We start from the raw sequence: 18152 nt of genomic DNA on the forward strand, positions 1-18152 counted from the left end.
AGGTTGTGGGTTCGATTCCTGGCCAAGACTCATCCCTAGGATAAGGGCTTGATCCCCGGTCAGGGCACATATGGGAGGCAACCAATCAATGCTCCTCTTTCACATCCATGTCTGTCTGTCCGTCTCTCTCTCAAATCAGTAAGCATATCCTTGGGTGAAGATTAAAAACACAACAGTAAGTTAGGACATAGGTGTATGTGCTCTGGAAATATAAAAAACAAGAGAGGTAAGACATGAATCCTATAGTTGCCAACTGGTTTTACCATCTTCTCATTGCGATAAGTTGCCTGTAATTTTCCTGCCCTACCCCAATTTCATAGGAACAGGAACAGAAGTGGAGTTTCATAGGCAAAAGTGGTGAGGAAAGTATCATGGAAGATTCAGAATTAAGTCTTACCCTTGAGGAATGGGTGGTTCTAGGCAGAGAAGAGAAGGAAGGGACACCCCCAGGTGGTAGGAACCACTTGGAAACTGAGAAGTGGTGGTGAGTATGACTGAGGAGATAATACATAGGACTCACCACAGAGCCTTTGCACATGCTGTGCTTCCTGTCAGGAATACTGTTTTCAACCCTGATCTCCTACTCACCCTTTCTCTTCTTCCACTCCTCTTCTTGTTCCAGAGCTCAGCCCTCATTACTCCCTCAGGAAGTCTTCCCAGACTTCCTGACCAGGTAAAATCTCTACAATATGTGTCCTTTGTCAGTGCTTCATAGTATACATTTGATTTATTTGTGAGATTCATTTATTAGTATCGGTCCCACTCTTCAATTCCCACAAGAACAGGTCTGTGTCTGTTTTGCACTCACTGTGTATCCCCCTTCATTCCCTGACTTACTGCAGGGCATGAAACATAGAGGGGCTTAATAAATACTCATTGAATAAGTGGATCCATTTTGGTTATCAATGAGGTAATAGTCAGGATAGGAGAGTTAGATTCCAAGCACTGTCTCAGCTCATTTAATCCTTAAATACCTGTGAAATCAAGCGTGCTATTACTTTCATTTTTAGGATGGAGAATTCGATGTCTGGAGATGTTAACCATTTTTCCCTGTTGACCCAGCCAGTAATTGGCAACAGAGGGAGGTGAGCCCAGCAGCCTGGCTTCCGAGCTCTTGGAATTAACCGCATGGTTCCACTGCTTTAGGGGTCTAGGACAAAGTTAGGACGCAAGGAAAGTCAAGATAGATTTCTGTTTGAAATTGTGGATTTTCTTCCTCCTCTTCTTTAATCATCATCATCATTATTATCACTTCATGAGAAAAGCTAAGCAGAAAAGAACTGCTTCAGCCTGGCCAGGCGTGGCTCAGCGGTTGAGCATTGACCTAGGATCCAGGCGATTGGGGTTCAATTCCCGGTCAGGGCACATGCCCGAGTTGGGGGCTGCAGCCGATCAGTGACTCTCTCATCATTGATGTTTCTATCTCTCTCTCTTCCTCTCTCTGAAATCAATAAAGATATATTACAAAAAAAAAAAAAAAAAAGAACTGCTTCAAGTGCCACAGCTTACATTAATGTTAACTCTACTTTCTGCCACAGTGATTTGGTCACATTTACTCAGCAAGCGAACTGAACATTTCAAATTCTGATTCCCAGAAAATTCTAGACTACTTCTCTTAGCCACCTTTAAAGAATCAATGTGTACTTTGCCCCAGAGTATGACGGAGTTGTTTTAAATAAAAGGAGGTGATTTGATGAAGTTTGGTATTATCTGAGACCTTGGTTTCTATTTCTTACTCAAAAAGCAGACCTAGCCTGTGGTCATCCGTAGGTACTGAGTCATAAAGTTCCTGGAAGAGAGGCTCCAGGTCATCAAGGAAGCCACAGAATCCTGAGCACCCCCAAGAATGATAGCTGTTACTATAATAACATAATTATTACTAGAAAATTAATGAAGCCCAATAAAATATGGCACTCTGGAAAAAAGACTTACCCTAGGAATAAAACTGGCCTTAATTAGTCATTTATACTAATTATACTAGCCACCTGCCTTTAGACAGGTTTATGTGTTTTTAAATCATCTCTGGGCAGTTGTATTATTTAAAGATCTCTAGGTGGAAGAGTACATTATAGTAATAAATAAGATAATAATAACACCTGTATACTACTGTTACTTACTGGATGGTGCTCCAGAGACTACATGCATTAATGTATTTAATCCTCACGACAAACCCGTGAGGTACTGTTATCTTCTCCATTTTACAGATGATGAATTGAACTCTGCCCAAGGCCACACAGCTAGTAAATGATAGAACTGCCTTTAAACCTAGCTAGTCTGCCCCTCAAGTACCTGCTCTTAAAATGTCCCCTTGATAGCTAATTACTCAAGTTGTCTTCTTTGTCTCCTTGGCTGTAACTGAAAACTTACCTTGTGTTTAATTAAGAGCCTGCTATGTTCAGGCTCTTTCAAAAATAACCCAGCCTTTCTGGAAGATGCAGTTGCTTTCTATAAACCTAATTTTCAAGGAAACCACTATTCAAAGAAGTAAAAAGGAGGCTGAATAAAAATAACCAAATCCTCCATAGAACAAATGAATTTCTGAATCAATGGCAAATAGCTGTCAGCAATCGTGGCATTTTATAAAGTGTCCACCCCCACCACCCCCACCCCCACCCCCATGTTAGAATCCCATTGTCCTCGTTTGCCACATAACCTGAAAATAGTATCGTGTGTTTTCTGCCTCACACTTCAGCTTTCTTCTTTCAGTCGGTATTTTGGAAAGTCCACAAAACCCAGGGGCCTCCCTGTCCATGCCCTGTGGTCTGTGTAAAAACCAGATGATGCCATGCTGCCTTGAATGCTTTCAAATGGCTCAGATAGCACATTAGTCATGGGCAAATTTTTCAGGTACCTTTACCTCAGAGACTACCCAGTTCCTCATTCTTGCCACTCTTCAATCATGAAGTAATAGCAAGAAAAAGATGTGAGTACTTTTCATGGACACCTCCCACCTCTTTCCTTCAGTGACTGATTTCCTTCATAGTAATGTGAACATTACTGTGACATTGATGGACCCAGATTTCCACAGCGATTGGGCTTTAATGGCTGGATTCCTTCTGGTGTCCTGCTTAAGTGGAAAGCCTACGGCATTTCACCCAAGTGAAGCATTTCGCCATGCCTTACACTGTTGCATTTCTGTGCTTAGTGCACTTAAAAAGTGAAATTACATGATCTATTTAGTGCTGCTTTCACTGTCCATTTACCGCCAAAGAAGCCCCTGTGGAGTATGTTATCATAACAAAGACTGATTTCAGATGTCAGCACCAAAGGCACAAAATTGGCATTGACGATCCAGGGAGTATCCAGGGACAACAGCCAACTTTGAAGCAAACCCAGAACCTTCCATTCCCTGTCCTGCTCTGAAGGGTAAAGGCTTTCTGCCTGTTATAAAAGGGAAAGCACTAAGTTCATAATTAGTGTTATGCCCAGAGGGCTTTTTGAAGTCCTATACCTGTTTAAGAAATTATTTATTTGTGCTTTGAGGTGGTCAAAACCTGACTTAATCCTAAATGTTTTTTGTGATTAGCTTGCTCTACAAGGACTGGAGGCCACTCCCACAAGTGGCCATGTTCCTTGGGAAGGGCTTTTGGAGGATTCTGAAGCAAACTTGCAGCAACTGAGTCAGGGTTCAGACAGAGAGCCCTAAGGTTTCCAGTGGAGCCACACTGTTAGAGGGGAGTCTATTCTTTGCTGAGGGGTGAGGGGATCTTCTCTCCCCCCAAACCCCCTTGGGGAATAATCCCACCTCTTATCAACTTCTCAACTCTTGCAGTGAGAGGTTGGATTGGGGGGGGAAAGCCATGCTGAAAAAAATCCTAACAAAACCCTGCATGGATGAAATCTGAATCTATTAGATGATATTATAGTAGAAGTATACTGGTTGAAAGGGATTTTGTCTGTTTCCCAGAAATTGTATTGGCAAGTATAGGTTCTTCCTCAGGTTTGTTAGATGGGATTCCTGTCCACTTTCTTTCCCTTCTGAGCTAAAGGTCGCTTGTGCAGGTTAAAAAATTTCTAATGATTGTATAGTTGAGAGAACATGGATTTAGGTCATGCATTTAGTCAAAAAGAGACAATGTGAGCTTAGGAGATAGGGTGACCAACTCTTAGCCCTGAAAGTCCTATGTACCAGGAAACCCCCTCAGTTCTAGGCAAACTAGGGTGGCTGGTCACCCTTTGAGGAGATCTAGTGCATTTCTAAAAATTTGGCTGAATTTGTGGCAGGATGCTGACTTACAGGATTCAGGAAGGTAAAAATAAAGCCCTTAGTCTTTTCTGTTAACAAGAGTTTAGTGTTGGGGCTTTCTCAAGGAAGGAATCTGTGGTCTGCTCTAGGTGTTTGAGGGCCAACTAGAGGAGAAAGTTTGTTCAACCTCTCTTTGCTTAAAATGTAATTACCCCCATGCTGTTTCCTTTTCTTATTGCTGTTATTATCACTTTATATAACAATAAAAAAGATAAAGTACCTTAAATGGAAAACCCTGATTTTATAAAATAAGAGCTAAACAGGTGTCAGATCTAAGGATTTACACCTTGGAAGTGCACTTACTTGAATTGAAGAAATGTACTATAACCTGGGCATGTGTAACTTGGTTATCAGAGCTCATAGCGAAGAGTGCTGGGCTGAAGTTTCCTAACCAATCACTACAGACCCAGTCTGTGAGCTGGGGTGTCTGTTGACAACCTTCAGGGTCAGGTCCCTGGCAAGACTCTCTCCTGTCTAATGTCGTGACAGAGACATAAGATGCGCTGTTCCTGCTCACCTCACTCCTTCCCTTGATTTCCATTATCCATCAATCCCAGTTTCCTTTAAACAGATGTCTCATCCAGCTTTTATGACCAAAAATTGTGATGAGGGTGCAGATGAAAATGTATTCTTGATTAGTAGGAAGGGGATGCTTCATGGCTACACAGCATCCTAAAGATGTGCTGTTCCAACTTCTGCAGCACAGACTATATTTTATATATATGATCTGCTTCCTAGAGGAGATCCTCTACATACAGAACAGCCACCATTAGCATTGTTATTTATTTCCATCCCGTCATTTGTTCATGATGCACTTTTAAAAACAGAGCTGTGGTCGTATATGTACAAGTATGCATAATTTTGTATATTTTTTATATTTATTGGCTTGTCCTAAGAATTTTTTTTTCTTTTTTTAAATATGTCTTTTATTTATTTCAGAAAGAGGAAGGTAGAGAGAGAGAGAAGATAGAAATATCAGTGATGAGAGAGTCATTGATCCACTGCCTCCTGCACACACCCCTGCTGGGGATCAAGCCCGAAACCCGGGCATGTGCCCTGACTGGGAATTGAACTGAGATCTCTTGGATCATAGGTCGATGCTCAACCTCTGAACCACACTGGCCACACATTGTTCTAAGCATTTTTCTATATTGCAATATAGTCAGATGTACTAACTTTTAAAATGTGCTTCTTACATAGATCTGCAACTATGTGGGACCTGCAAAGGTGATTGTTCAGTTGGTCACAAATGGAAAAAGCACCCACCTGCATGCACACAGCCTGGTGGGGAAGCACTGCGAGGATGGGATCTGCACCGTAACTGCTGGACCCAAGGACATGGTGGTCGGGTAAGTGAGTGGATGTGATGCTGTGGAGGGTGGGAGAAGATAGAGCATGGCACCCAAGACTTACACTGTTTGAAAAGGCCCTTTTCCTTAGACCCTCAGAAGGCCTAAAAGTGAAAATATGTGCCCTCACTTGGATTCTGAGGCAGAAGGTACCTACATGCCTGGTTTCCCTAAGACAGCCCAGTTTGCACCTGTCGTCCTGGCCTCATTACTTATAGCACCCCTTTCACTCTCAAAAGTGGCCTAGTTTGGATGATTAATTACATGGCCACTTGATCTATGACGCATTTGTGCCACTTTTAGCAATATTTTTCTTCTGGAAATAATGACTAGCAAATTAGAAAGAACATAATTATAGTAGAAATCAACACTATGAATGGTTTTATACTCTTGATGATTCTTTTAATGAAGTATTGACTCTGGATTTATAGTGTGAACATTTTGAGCATGATAAATATCTTTTTAGTGGATAGATAGATAGATAGATAGATAGATATTGTTTCAGCTCTGTGCTACTTAGGAAGTATGCACAGGTAAGAAGTCAAGGGATGCAAATTTGTTTTGGCATTAATTAGACTTGAAATGTAAATACAAAGTGACATATTCATTTAAGGGCTCGTCAGACAGATCAATCAATCAATTTTAAATGAAGTATTATAAAAATAAATTCAGTCCAAAAGCAGTAAGAAAATTGTAATTGATTTTATTTAATTTTTGAAAATATCTTTCAAGGTTTCCTAATACTGGTTTAAATAGTTTAGGATATAATCCCAGTTAATCTGGACTATTCACGCAAAAGAAAAGAATTGCTTAAATCAACTGTAATTAAGCTGATGGTAGCATTTCAGGTTTTGAATTCCGATCAGGTTTCAAGTTAGTTGTTATTGGGGAGGTTGAGCTTTCATGTTCCTAGGCATTTCTTTGTTTGACTGTGAAAATATTCAAGTGTGAAAAACCTAGAGAGAGAGCTTTCTTTTAAGTCACTAAAATCTGATTCTTTTGATGTTAGAAAAAAAAGGGGGGGACTCTAGATTGGAGGAAGAAGCTTAAATTGATTTGAAAAATTCAACTGTACTTTATATAAACTTGTTTCAACATCCTCTTGAAAGACTGGCCTGTTTCCTGTTGTGTGTCACCGTTGATCCCTTGTCTGCTTTGGGATAGCCTCACAGTTCCTGACTGACCTATGAGAGCTTTGAGAGGCAGGGTAATTGTCAGAGTTTCAGACGAATTGATCTCCTAGTGTCTCTGCAGATTTACTCCTATAGGCTGCCATCAGTTTGAAGTGTGTTCTCTTTGGTCCTGTTTAATCTGTGTGTAATCATATCCTTTAGAGGAAATTATAGATGAAGTTCCCTACTAATAATATTTGTTATTATAAAACTTCCAGTGTGTTGTCTGTAATTTGGTGTTTCTGTGGTTTAGTTTAGTAATCTTTCAGGATTCTAGAGGTAACTAATAGTTATTTAGTTAGGGACCTACAGCAAGAGTCGAAGTAAATTCCTTATTTCCAAGGCAAGTGAGGAAATCCTTTGCTCTTTTGCAGTTGGGAGAATGCACTCAGTCATTCACTCACTCACTCATTCATTTATTCATTCATTCAACAAACATTTTGATCATCTAAGCTCCTAAATTTGATCATCAAGATGTCTGGTCATAGCTCTGTGGGATTTCCTAACTCTATACAATTTCACTGAGAAATTTAATCAAGAGGGTGCCACTTGAAAGTTACAATAGACTCAGTAGACTTTCTCATTCAGAGTATTCTATGAAACATTGGCACTCCCTTTATAATTTGAGTTTTTAAGTGAGAAACTTCTGCTTATGATGTTTTCTAAAATAGTATTTCCTTCATGATTCATTTCCCTCTCTCTCTCTAAGTTTCCAATGTCAGAGCCTATTGCATTTTAGTAGAAAAAATATCATGCTAGTTAGTACTCTGGAAACCAGAATTCTATTTCCATTTCTGTCACTCTCCCCAGTAGGGCTAAGGACATTTTGCATGACTTCTTGAGGACTTTAATTCCTTCCCTTCTAAAATATGTGATGAGCTACAGAATTCATCTCCAGGCCCTTTTACATCTCCATAATTCTAGACTGAACTGACATTAGCCAACGTTATGAAATAACATGAGCAAACTTGCCACATACGTATTTCTGGTATGTCATCGATTATTATTTAGTTCCAACTTGTAGGTAAGAAGAGCACATAGAGAAATTCAGGAAGATAGCCAGCATTATTCCTTAGACTTGTCAATACTAGAAATGGAACCAAGACAACCTGTTTTCAATAATATAGCTTAGAATAGATTTACAAGCAGGGCACTGATCCAACACATCAAAAAAGTTACATAAAAATGGAAACTGAGAAGACAAATAACCTTTAAATTATTAAACCAGAAAAATTACCTTTCTTTGGGCTCTCAATAAAATTTAGTTTCTATTTTCAAATATATTTTATCTATATTAAGAAATATTCATGATTGTGGGTTTGATTGTTTTAACTTGAGAGATTTGCCCTTTTAATTTTTTTAGCAGTTTTAATTTTGTCTTTATATTTCTTATTCATTTATTTAGTTAGCCTTTAGTGCTAGTCCTCATAAAAATAAACTTAGGTTGGTATTATATTTTTGACCTTGAATATCAACAATTTGTTTCAACAGCATTTTAGTTCTCTGAAATTTTCATGCAATGGAAACTTTTATTTGACTTTGCCTTAAGCCACCATCCTCACCAATAATCACCACACCCTCTGTTTGTTTCCTGGCAACCCTGATTTAGAAAGATGTGAAGTCTTTTTTTTTTTTTTAACTAAAATTTATGGTGTATACCAACTGGTAAGCAGTAGAAATATTTTAAAAATGCAAAAGAAGAACATGGCCTCCCTCTAGGAGCTATTGCAGACCATATTAAATTGCTGGTTTTGAGCTTCCGGAAACAATCAATTATTGGCAATTTCATATGGGTCAGCCTTAATACACACAAAAGGAGTGTTAGGAAAGAACAGACAAAGTATGGACTGAGATTGTAAATATCCAACTTCCAAATTAGAATATGAGTCAGAGGCTGCTTTTATTTATATATATATATATATATATATATGTATATATATGTATATGTATATATATATATGTATATATATATATGTATATGTATATATGTATATGTATATATATAAATTTAAAATTCTTGTGGGCCAAAGAAACTATGAACAGTGTTAAAATGGCAAAGAACAGACAAGCTTTACACTGGAAGAAACTATTTGTAAATCACATGCCCAACAAAGGATTTATATCCATAATATATAAAGAATTCTCAGCAATCAATGGTAAGAAGCCAAACAACCCATTATTTTCATGAGCAAATTACTTTATAGACACATTTTGTGGGCTGCTTTTAAATCTTGTGCCAGCTCTGAAGTCAGTGTCTGAATCCTGAGAGAAATAATGGGCAGGTGGAGGGGCGACTTTAGAATCCCAACCCAATCACACGGGGATTCGAACCTACCCAGAGGGCAGCAGCAATCCCCAGGTGATGAAGATGCTGGAAGCATCTGACCCAGTGCAGAGGATTTCAAACCTGGCTGCTGATTAAAGTCACCTTTGGTCACTTTATAAAAATAATGATGCCAGCCCTACTCCTGGAGATGCTGATCTCATTGGTCTCGCATAGTGTAGAGCAGGGTTTTTCAACCTTTAGGGTGATTGGGAATCTCCCAGAGTTGTTAAAACACAGATGGCTGAGCAGCCCCACCCTCAGAGTTTCTGATTCAGTAGGTTTGGGCTAGGGCCTAAAAATTTACATTTTAATAAGTTCTGAGGTAATGCTGTTGCTGCTGGTCTAGAGACTCCTCTTTGAAAACCACTGGTGTGGAAGGAAGAACACGGCATTTTGAGTAAGAAACAGGATTGTAGGCTCAGTCTTATTATTTGCTGTGTTAACCTTTCTTTTTTATTTCTGCCAGGTTTTATTGACGTATAATTTAAATACTGTAATATTCACCTTTAAAGTGAACAGTTCTATGACTTCTGACAAATACTCATATAGTCACCACTGTCAAGGTATAGAACAGTTCCATCACCCCCCCAAATCCCTGTGTGCCCCTTTGGAGTCAGCCCCTCCTCCCTAGCAACCCCTGATCTGATTTCTAGCCCTCTAGCTTTGCCTTCCCAGAATGACATGCAAATGGAATCATACAACATGTAGCATTTTTCAACCTGGCTTCTTTCACTTTGCACAATGCATTTGAGATTCCTCTAAATTGATGTGTATATCAGTAGTTTATTTCATCTAAGTTACTAAGTAATACTGCATTGTATCGATGTATCAGTTTGTTTATCCATCCACCTGTTGAAGAATAGTTGGTTTGTTTCTAGTGTCTGACTGCAAAACCACTTTTCATGTGCACATAAGTTTTCGTTTCTCTTGGGCTTGGGTAAATACTGAAAGGAATTTTAGGGATGCATGCTAAGGGTACATTTATGTTGATAAGAAACTGCCACAGTGTTTTCCAAAGTGGCTGTGCCATTTTGTATCCCATGTATTTAACATTTTTTTCCTATTGCATGTACTAATAATAGTGTCTGCTCTTGTTTTTTATTACATTTTATTATAAAAATTTTCAAACCTATAAAAAAGTAGAAAGAATACAATTGAGCTATTCTTTGTTTCCCAGTGTACCCATCACCCAGTTTCAACAGTTATTACATAGCCAATCTTGATTTAAATATACTACTATCTAGATATCCTTCAGTTACTGATATCTGACTTAATGCCACTGTGGTAAGAGAATACTTGGTATGATTTGAATCCTTTTAAGTTTATTGAGACTTATTTTCTGTATCAGAGTATGGTCTGTCTTGGTAAACGTTTCTGGGCCTTAAAAAGAACAATTAGCCTAATCAAGTTGAATGAATGCTCCATAAATGTCAATTGGGTCAAGTTGTTTGATAGTGTTGTTCAAGTCTACTATAGCCTTACTAATTTTCTCTCTACTTGTCCTATCAATTATTGAGAGAGGGTGTTGAAATCTCTGACTATATTTATAGATATACCTAGTTCTCCTTTCAGTTCTACAAGATTTTGCTGCTTATATTGTGAAGCTCTCTTATTAGATACATAAACATTTAGGATTCTTATGTCCTCTTAATGAATCGATTCCGTTTTCATTATGAAGTGACCCTTTTTTATCCCAGCTAATATTCTTTGCTCTAAAATCCACCTAAACTGTTACTAATATAGCTGTTTAGCTTTTTTTTTATTAATGTTTACTTGGAACATTTTTTCCCCATTTTTAGTTTTAGCCTATTTGTGTCTTCATGTTCAAAATAAAAATGCATTTTATATAGTTGGTTCTTACTTTTTTATTCCACCTGACACTCTGCCTTTTAATTGGGGTGTTTAAGTAATTTACATTTAATCTGATTACTGATATGGCTATGTTTAAATTTACCATCTTGCTGTTTTCTGAGAGTCACATCTGGTTTTTGTTTTTCTTTCTCTGCCTTTTAGATTAATCTTTTGTTTTATCCCCTTTTTGATTTATACCTCTTTGTATTTTTTAGTACTTGTTTTAGTTTATAGCATACATCTTAAACTTAACATAGTCTAACTTTAAGTACATTATACCTCTTCATGTATAGTACGTGAACAGTATACCTTCCTTTTTTGTCAAAATCAATTTCCATCCTTTTTTAAAAAATTTTATATTCATTTTTAATAATTTTTTCAATTACAGTTGAAATACAATATTATATTAGGTTCACGTGTACAACATAGTGATTAGACATTTACATAACTTATGAAGTGATCAGCCTGGTAAGTCTAGCACCCATCTGACACCATACCTATTAATACAATATTATTGACTATATTTCCTATACTGTAGTTTTGAACAGTATATTTGCATTTCCTTTCTCTTGCCTTTTGTGCTGTTGTGTCATGTATTCTACATTGATATATGTACACATATGGGGTTAAATAAATATATATGTAAATATATACATAGGTAAGTACATACTATATATTTTAACACGTGTTGATGTAAAATATATGACACAATATGTTGGTTTTTATTTTGCTTTAAACAGTCAATTATCTTTTAAAAAATTGTTAAATAAGGAAACATGTATTATATTTCCTATATATTTACCATTTGCACTGCTCTTCATTCTGTTTCATAGTCAAGATTTCTGATTTCATTTTCTTCTGCCTGAAGTCCTTCCTTTAATTTTTCTTGCATTACTTGTCTGCTGCTGAAAGATTCTTTGAGTTGTTGTACGTCATTAAACTCTTTATTTCATCTTTGCGTATCAAAGATGAACAAAAGTAACATTTTTGAGAAGTATAGAATTCTAGGTTGACAGTATTTTTCTTTCATGTCCTTAATATATGCTGCTCTAGGGTTTCTGTCTTGCCTTGTTTCCAACAAGAAATCTCCCTTCATTCTTATTTTTGTTCCTGTCCACACAATGTATCATCTTTTCTCTATTAACTTTTCATATTTTATCTGTATCACTAGTTTTAAGCAATTTTATTATAAAGGGCTTTAGTGTAGTTTTCTTCATGTATTTTATGCTTTAGGGTTCATTAAAATTCATGGATCTCTGGTAAATTTTAAAACTTTTGAGCCATTTTTTTTTTAGTATTTTTTTCCATTCCCCTTTTTTCTCATTTCTGGAACACCGGTCACATGTATATTTGGCTGTTTGAAATTGTCCCACAGCGCATTGTCAGTTCAGTATTTTTCATTTTTTTTCCCTGTTTCGTTTTGGATAGTTCTATTACTGTGTGTTCAGTTTCACTAATCTTTTTTCTGTCGTACTGGATATGTTCTTATTCTTATCTAGTGTATTTTTCTTCTCTGACATTGTAGTTTTCATCTCTACAGGTTTGTTTGAGGTCTTTTTTATATCTTCCATGTCTCTTCATAATATACTAATGCTTTCTATTGTCTTGACCTTTAACCATGTGGACCATATGTGTAACAGCTATTTCAGTGAACTTGCTTACAAATTCTGTGTTTGCTCTCATTTCTGTATATGTGTCTGTTAATTGATTTTTATTCTTATTATGAGTTATATTTTCCTACTTCTTTGCATGCCTGCTAATTTTTTGTTGATGGCAGACATTTTGAATTTTGGATGTTGCATGCTGGATTTTTTTTGGTATGCTTTTAAATATTTTTGAGCATTGACATGAAAGTAAATTTGAGAACAGTTTGATCCTTTCTAGACTTACTTTTAAGCTTTGTTGGGGAAACCAGAGCAGCCTTTAGTCTAGGGTTAATTTGAAACCACTAGCAAGGCATTTCTGAATATTCATCCTGATGATTTATGTATTTCAAGATTCCTTAAACTATTCCAGCCCTGTGTGTCCTCCAAGAATTGTTTGCCTGCTCCTTTCTGGTGGTTCTTTTCCCAGCTTTGGGTCATTTCCTCACATACATGCCCTGATAGTACTCAGCTGAACACACAAGGTGGAACCCGTGTGTATCTATGAGCATCTCTCTGTATGTGGTTCTTTTCTCTGTGGTGTTCTGCTTGTGAATTCTAGCCTCCTTGGCCTCCTCACATTTTTTAAAAATATGTTTTTATTGATTTCAGAGAGAGGAAGGGAGAGGGAGAGGAAGATAGAAACATCAGTGATGAGAGAGAATCCTCAATCTGCTTCCACCTGCTCGCCCCCTACTGGGGATCGAGGCCGCAGCCTGGGCACGTGCCCTGACCTGGAATCGAACCGTGACCGCCTGGTTCATGAGTCAGCTCTCAACCACTGAGCCACACCAGCCAGGCAACCTCCTCAAATTTTTAACTGTCTCAACTCAGGAAGATCGCTCTGTCTGGGTTCCCCCTTCCTGTGCTGCAGCCTAGAAACTCTAAGCAGTAAGCCAGCATAACTGTAGGATTCATTGTATCTGTTTCCCTTTTCTTAAGAATCTCTGTCCTGTGCTGCCTATAGTCCAGTGTCTGAAAACAATATTTTCATGTGTTTTTTATTGTTTAAGGTAAAAGGTTCAATCTGGTCTCTGATCCTCCATTACTTGAAGCAGAAGACTGACTTCTATGTTGTTTCATTTATTACCAGAGTAAATTCACGAGTCACATAATGAATAATAAGGATGTTGCCTTTTTCACAGGGATTAAATTAAATTAAATAATATACATGAAAAGTACTTTATAGGTGATAAAGCGTAAAGTGCCACAGAGATGTTTGTCACTGCCGTTTTACATGGGAGAGTAGCTCGTTTTCCCATAGTCGTGAATGTTCCTTATAGAAATAAGTCCTAAAAGACCCCAAGATGGAGTTTTGGTTTCTGAAAACTTGCCTATGCCTCCATGCCTATTGGTATGCAGTGTTGCATATTTTTCTGTGCTGTGTTAATTCATGTATTCACTGATTCAGCAGGTATTTATTAGATACTCTGTATTCTAGGGACTGGAGATCTCTGCCCTCAAGGAGCTTAAATTCTCATAGTATATTTTCTTCTCTCTGTGTGTCTCAGCTACCCCACTGTTTTCCATCACTGTCTGGACACGTGTCTCGTTCTCTCTGTGGGCCTCTGCAGGAGGGCTCATCTCATTCTGCCTTCAGTCTTATGTTTTCTTTCCATAGTTTATCTGGTCTCCCCACATTATTATATTCCTTCTTTCATTCAATCCAGTTGTCATAATATTTCTGTCTTTCCTCTACTAGTCTTTTTTTTTTCCTTTCTGGGTGAAAGCCAGAGTAAAACGGAAGTCCTTACAGAAGCATACAAGGCTCTGTGCCACCACTTACCTCATTGAATTCTTGGCTCTTCATCTTCCTCCAGCCACCGGGGCCTCCTTGCTGTTGTCATCTTTAGAAGACACCAGGCATGGCCCTACCTCAGAGTGTTCACACCTGCTGTTCCTGCCGCCTTGAATGCGCTTCCACGTATCCACATCTTTCCCCTCACTCCCTGCAAGTCTTTTCTTAGTTTTCACCTTTTCAATGAGGCCTTTTCTGGCCTCTTCCTGCTTTAAAGTGTCACCCGTCTGCTACCTCTTCTATTTCCCATGCTTACCCTATTTTTCTTGGTAACACTTACTATCTTCTAAATTATACTGTAAAACTTGTGTCATTTTCTCTCTGCCGTTGCACTAGCATATAAGTTCTATAAAACTAGACAGGAACAGTAGGACACTGCCTGGCACTGATAAGGAGCAGAATAAATATTTGTTAAATGAATGAGTCTCCTTGGTAAAGTGCTTTTTTGTTTGTTTGTTTGTTGTATTAAATTTATTAAATATGTGTCTTTGTTTCACATACTTTATTTTAAAAAAATAAATGGTTGAAGCATTTTATATATTTTCTTAAATCCCTTAAATTGCTTTGTTTAGCTTATTAACATATTTTGTTCTATAGGTATAAAGCCTTCACAAGATAAAATGTTCTCCATCTCTGATTACAGGCATACCTTCAGGCGTGAGTCCATGTAGAATTAGAAAACATTCTAGTAGTAATAAATAATTGCAACCTTATAGATATCCCAGGAGGAGATAGAATTCTGGGAAGGGGGAACCCAAACAGGACTTAGACTTTAAATTTCATCCAGAAACCCAAGGATAATCCAAAAGAGAAAAAAAAAAAAAAAGGAAAAAAACCTTCAAAATAAAATATTCCTCTTATTCTGAGAAAAAACTAGAACAGTTAGTACTATATTTGGAATTAAAATATCTTTATACAACTTCCCTAGAAAATACTTTAAAATGAGTCCATGTAAAGCTACCCCCATCTTCATAATTTGAAAGTCTAATAAGCTCTGAAAACCAAAAGATTTTGCTAAGTTTACCACATACCCATTTGGTGGCAAAACTCAACCTGCCCTCATGTGCAGCTGGTTATAATCTTTATTTTTGCATTTGGTGAGTCTACTTTATATGTTTCACTGCAGAAATAGTAATGTGTTTGATTACAGTGTGGGCCCCAGCGATTGAGGACCTGGGGGGGGGGGGGGGGTTGTTTTTTAATTCTCTTTGCCCAAGTGAAACCATACACTGTAGTCACTGACTGTCTAACTTTTTTTTATTATTATTGCTGTTGTTTTTTTCTCCAGCTTTGCAAACCTGGGTATACTTCATGTGACAAAGAAAAAAGTATTTGAAACACTGGAAGCACGAATGACAGAGGCATGTATAAGGGGCTATAATCCCGGACTTTTGGTGCATCCTGATCTTGACTATTTACAAGCAGAAGGTGGAGGAGACCGGCAGCTCACAGGTGAGGGTCACTCTCCCATCCTTGCTTTTCTGAGAGGTCAGGCTTTCATTTTCTCATGTGTAGACTGTGTACTTACCGGTATGCCTCAGATTTCTCTTTCTCCCAGCCTGTACCCCAGGCTGCTCCCACTCTTTTCCTGCTCAGAGACCTTTGATGCCATCCTGCTACCTCTAAAATAAGTTCTCTACCTCACAGTCCGGCCCCAGCCACCTTTCTAGCCTCATCCTCAGTCCCACCCTGTACCCACCACTGCCCCCTGAACACCTCATACTTCTCCATACCTTTGTATGTATATTTCTCTACTTAAAACAGCCCACCTTTCCCTTTTCAACCTGTCAAAGCCAATTCATAATTCAAGACTTAGTTCAAAAACAACCCTTCTGTTATATCTCCCCCAGTTCACCTTCTTACAAGGAATCTTTCTTCCCTTGGGCTCTTCAGGCACATTATAAACTTTGTCTTTGTCGTAAAAATGCTATGATTTTATGTTATCCTGCCATTTCTGCTTTTATATGTTTTCCTTTAGTCTGGCCATCCTGTCAGCACCACATTCAGGCGATCCAAATATCAATCATCGTTTTCCATTAAACATGTTCCATCGTCTGACATCCGGACTCTAAACCTTCTCACCATCTTTGACTCCTCCTCTGCCCTGTGCTGCAGGTCCAGCTAGTGGTCCAGCTGTGCTGGTCTCTCTCTGGTGCTCCACTCCTCACTCCACTTTTGTGGCTCTGCCTCAGCCCCTCCCCACTTCTAATCCAGTTTACACCCTATGACCAGTTGGATCTTACTAAGGCCTACATTTCACTACTACTTAGTGTCTCCCCATTGCCTACAAAATCCAAATTCGGGAAGCTGGCATCTTAGGCCTTTCAAGAGCTGGCCCCAGTCTGCATTCCCAACTCTGTTTCCCACCGTGTCCCTTCGTGTCAAACTGTACTACTCCATGGAGGCACCATGGTTTCTCACATCTCACCTTGGCACATTCTTTCTGTACTTGCCCTCCCCTCTTCATGGAATGCCCTTCTTCACCCTCTTCATAAGCGCAAGTTCTACCATCCCTTCAAGATTTAGAGCAAATGTCTCTTCTGCCTCAAAGCCTCTGGGTTCTCCCCTCTTTTACAATTCCATATCACTTCATCTGTAGCTCTTGGACAGTACTTATCACCTGAATTATCACCTTTTATGATATAAGGCAATTACAGTTGTATCTATCAGCATGAAAGCTCCATCAGTAGGGAAGGAAAGAGCCAAATGCAGCTGAGTCATTCAGTTTCTTCAAAAGTACTTTCTGAGTACCTACTGTGTGCCATGGAGGGTGCTAGACACTGTGGAATGAACAGAGTCTCTGTGCTCAAAGAGCTTTTGAATACTTTATTTTCACATATCACAGTACAAGTGATGCACGGTTGGCTTATTCCATTCCATTCCATCACGTTGTATCTTCAACTCTTACTGTACGGAGAAAGGGAGAGTTCAGGGAGAGACAGGAAGGGAGAGAGGCATTTTGCTACATGGAGGACAGCTCTTACTGTAGCCTAGAAGAAATGTAGGTCTTCTTTGTATGGCTTTAATTTGGGATGGTATAAATGGGATACATTTTAAATTTTTATTAGCAACATGAAGAACTAAAGAACAATTTTTATTGCAAGCTTATGTTATTTGGGCTTTATAAAAGCATCCTATCTAAAATGTTCACGCTTTACTCTTGCCCTGTGCTGTATGATCCTAGATCGGGAAAAGGAGATCATCCGCCAGGCAGCTCTGCAGCAGACAAAGGAGATGGACCTCAGCGTGGTGCGGCTCATGTTTACAGCTTTCCTTCCAGACAGCACCGGTAGCTTCACCAGGCGCCTGGAACCCGTGGTATCAGACGCCATCTACGACAGCAGTGAGTGCTTGATTTCTAATGGGAGGCAGCTCTGTGTAATGTCAAGAACAGACTTGCAGCCTGCCCTGGCAGTTACTTACTAGCTCTGAGTCCTGGGGCAAGTAATTAATCACTTGGAGCCTCGTGTCTATCATCTACAAAATGGGAATACTAAAATCTAATATAAAAAGTTGACGTCCAGATTAAAAGTGAAATGTTATAAGGTGCTAAATGTAGTTCTCTTTCCTCAGATGTGCACTTTAGTCTTTTACATGTGATACCAAATCTCTTACTCTTTACAAAGGCCTTGCTATGAGAATACAATGACGGTGCTCTTAGATGAGAAAAGTATCTCAGTATTTTCCATAGGGAGTCTGAACAGAAGTTAATAAAAGACAACTATTATTCTTATCCACCTTCATTCTCACAGGTTACAGCTTTATCA

At 38.5% G+C, this 18152-nt stretch overlaps 1 protein-coding gene across 2 annotated transcripts in view; it reads left to right on the forward strand.

The window, feature by feature from the left end:
• Positions 1–18152, forward strand: part of NFKB1 (nuclear factor kappa B subunit 1) — a 122316-nt gene that overhangs the window by 69843 nt on the left and 34321 nt on the right. For both annotated transcript variants that reach the window (XM_081116996.1, XM_081116997.1), the window contains exons 6-8: positions 5447–5595; positions 15674–15837; positions 17570–17728. In XM_081116996.1, the coding sequence (XP_080973122.1) occupies positions 5447–5595; positions 15674–15837; positions 17570–17728 (472 nt within the window). The remainder of the gene's footprint in view (positions 1–5446; positions 5596–15673; positions 15838–17569; positions 17729–18152) is intronic.

Source organism: Miniopterus schreibersii, assembly GCF_964146895.1.
Source record: "Miniopterus schreibersii genome assembly, chromosome: 1".
Classification (NCBI taxonomy): domain Eukaryota; kingdom Metazoa; phylum Chordata; class Mammalia; order Chiroptera; family Miniopteridae; genus Miniopterus; species Miniopterus schreibersii.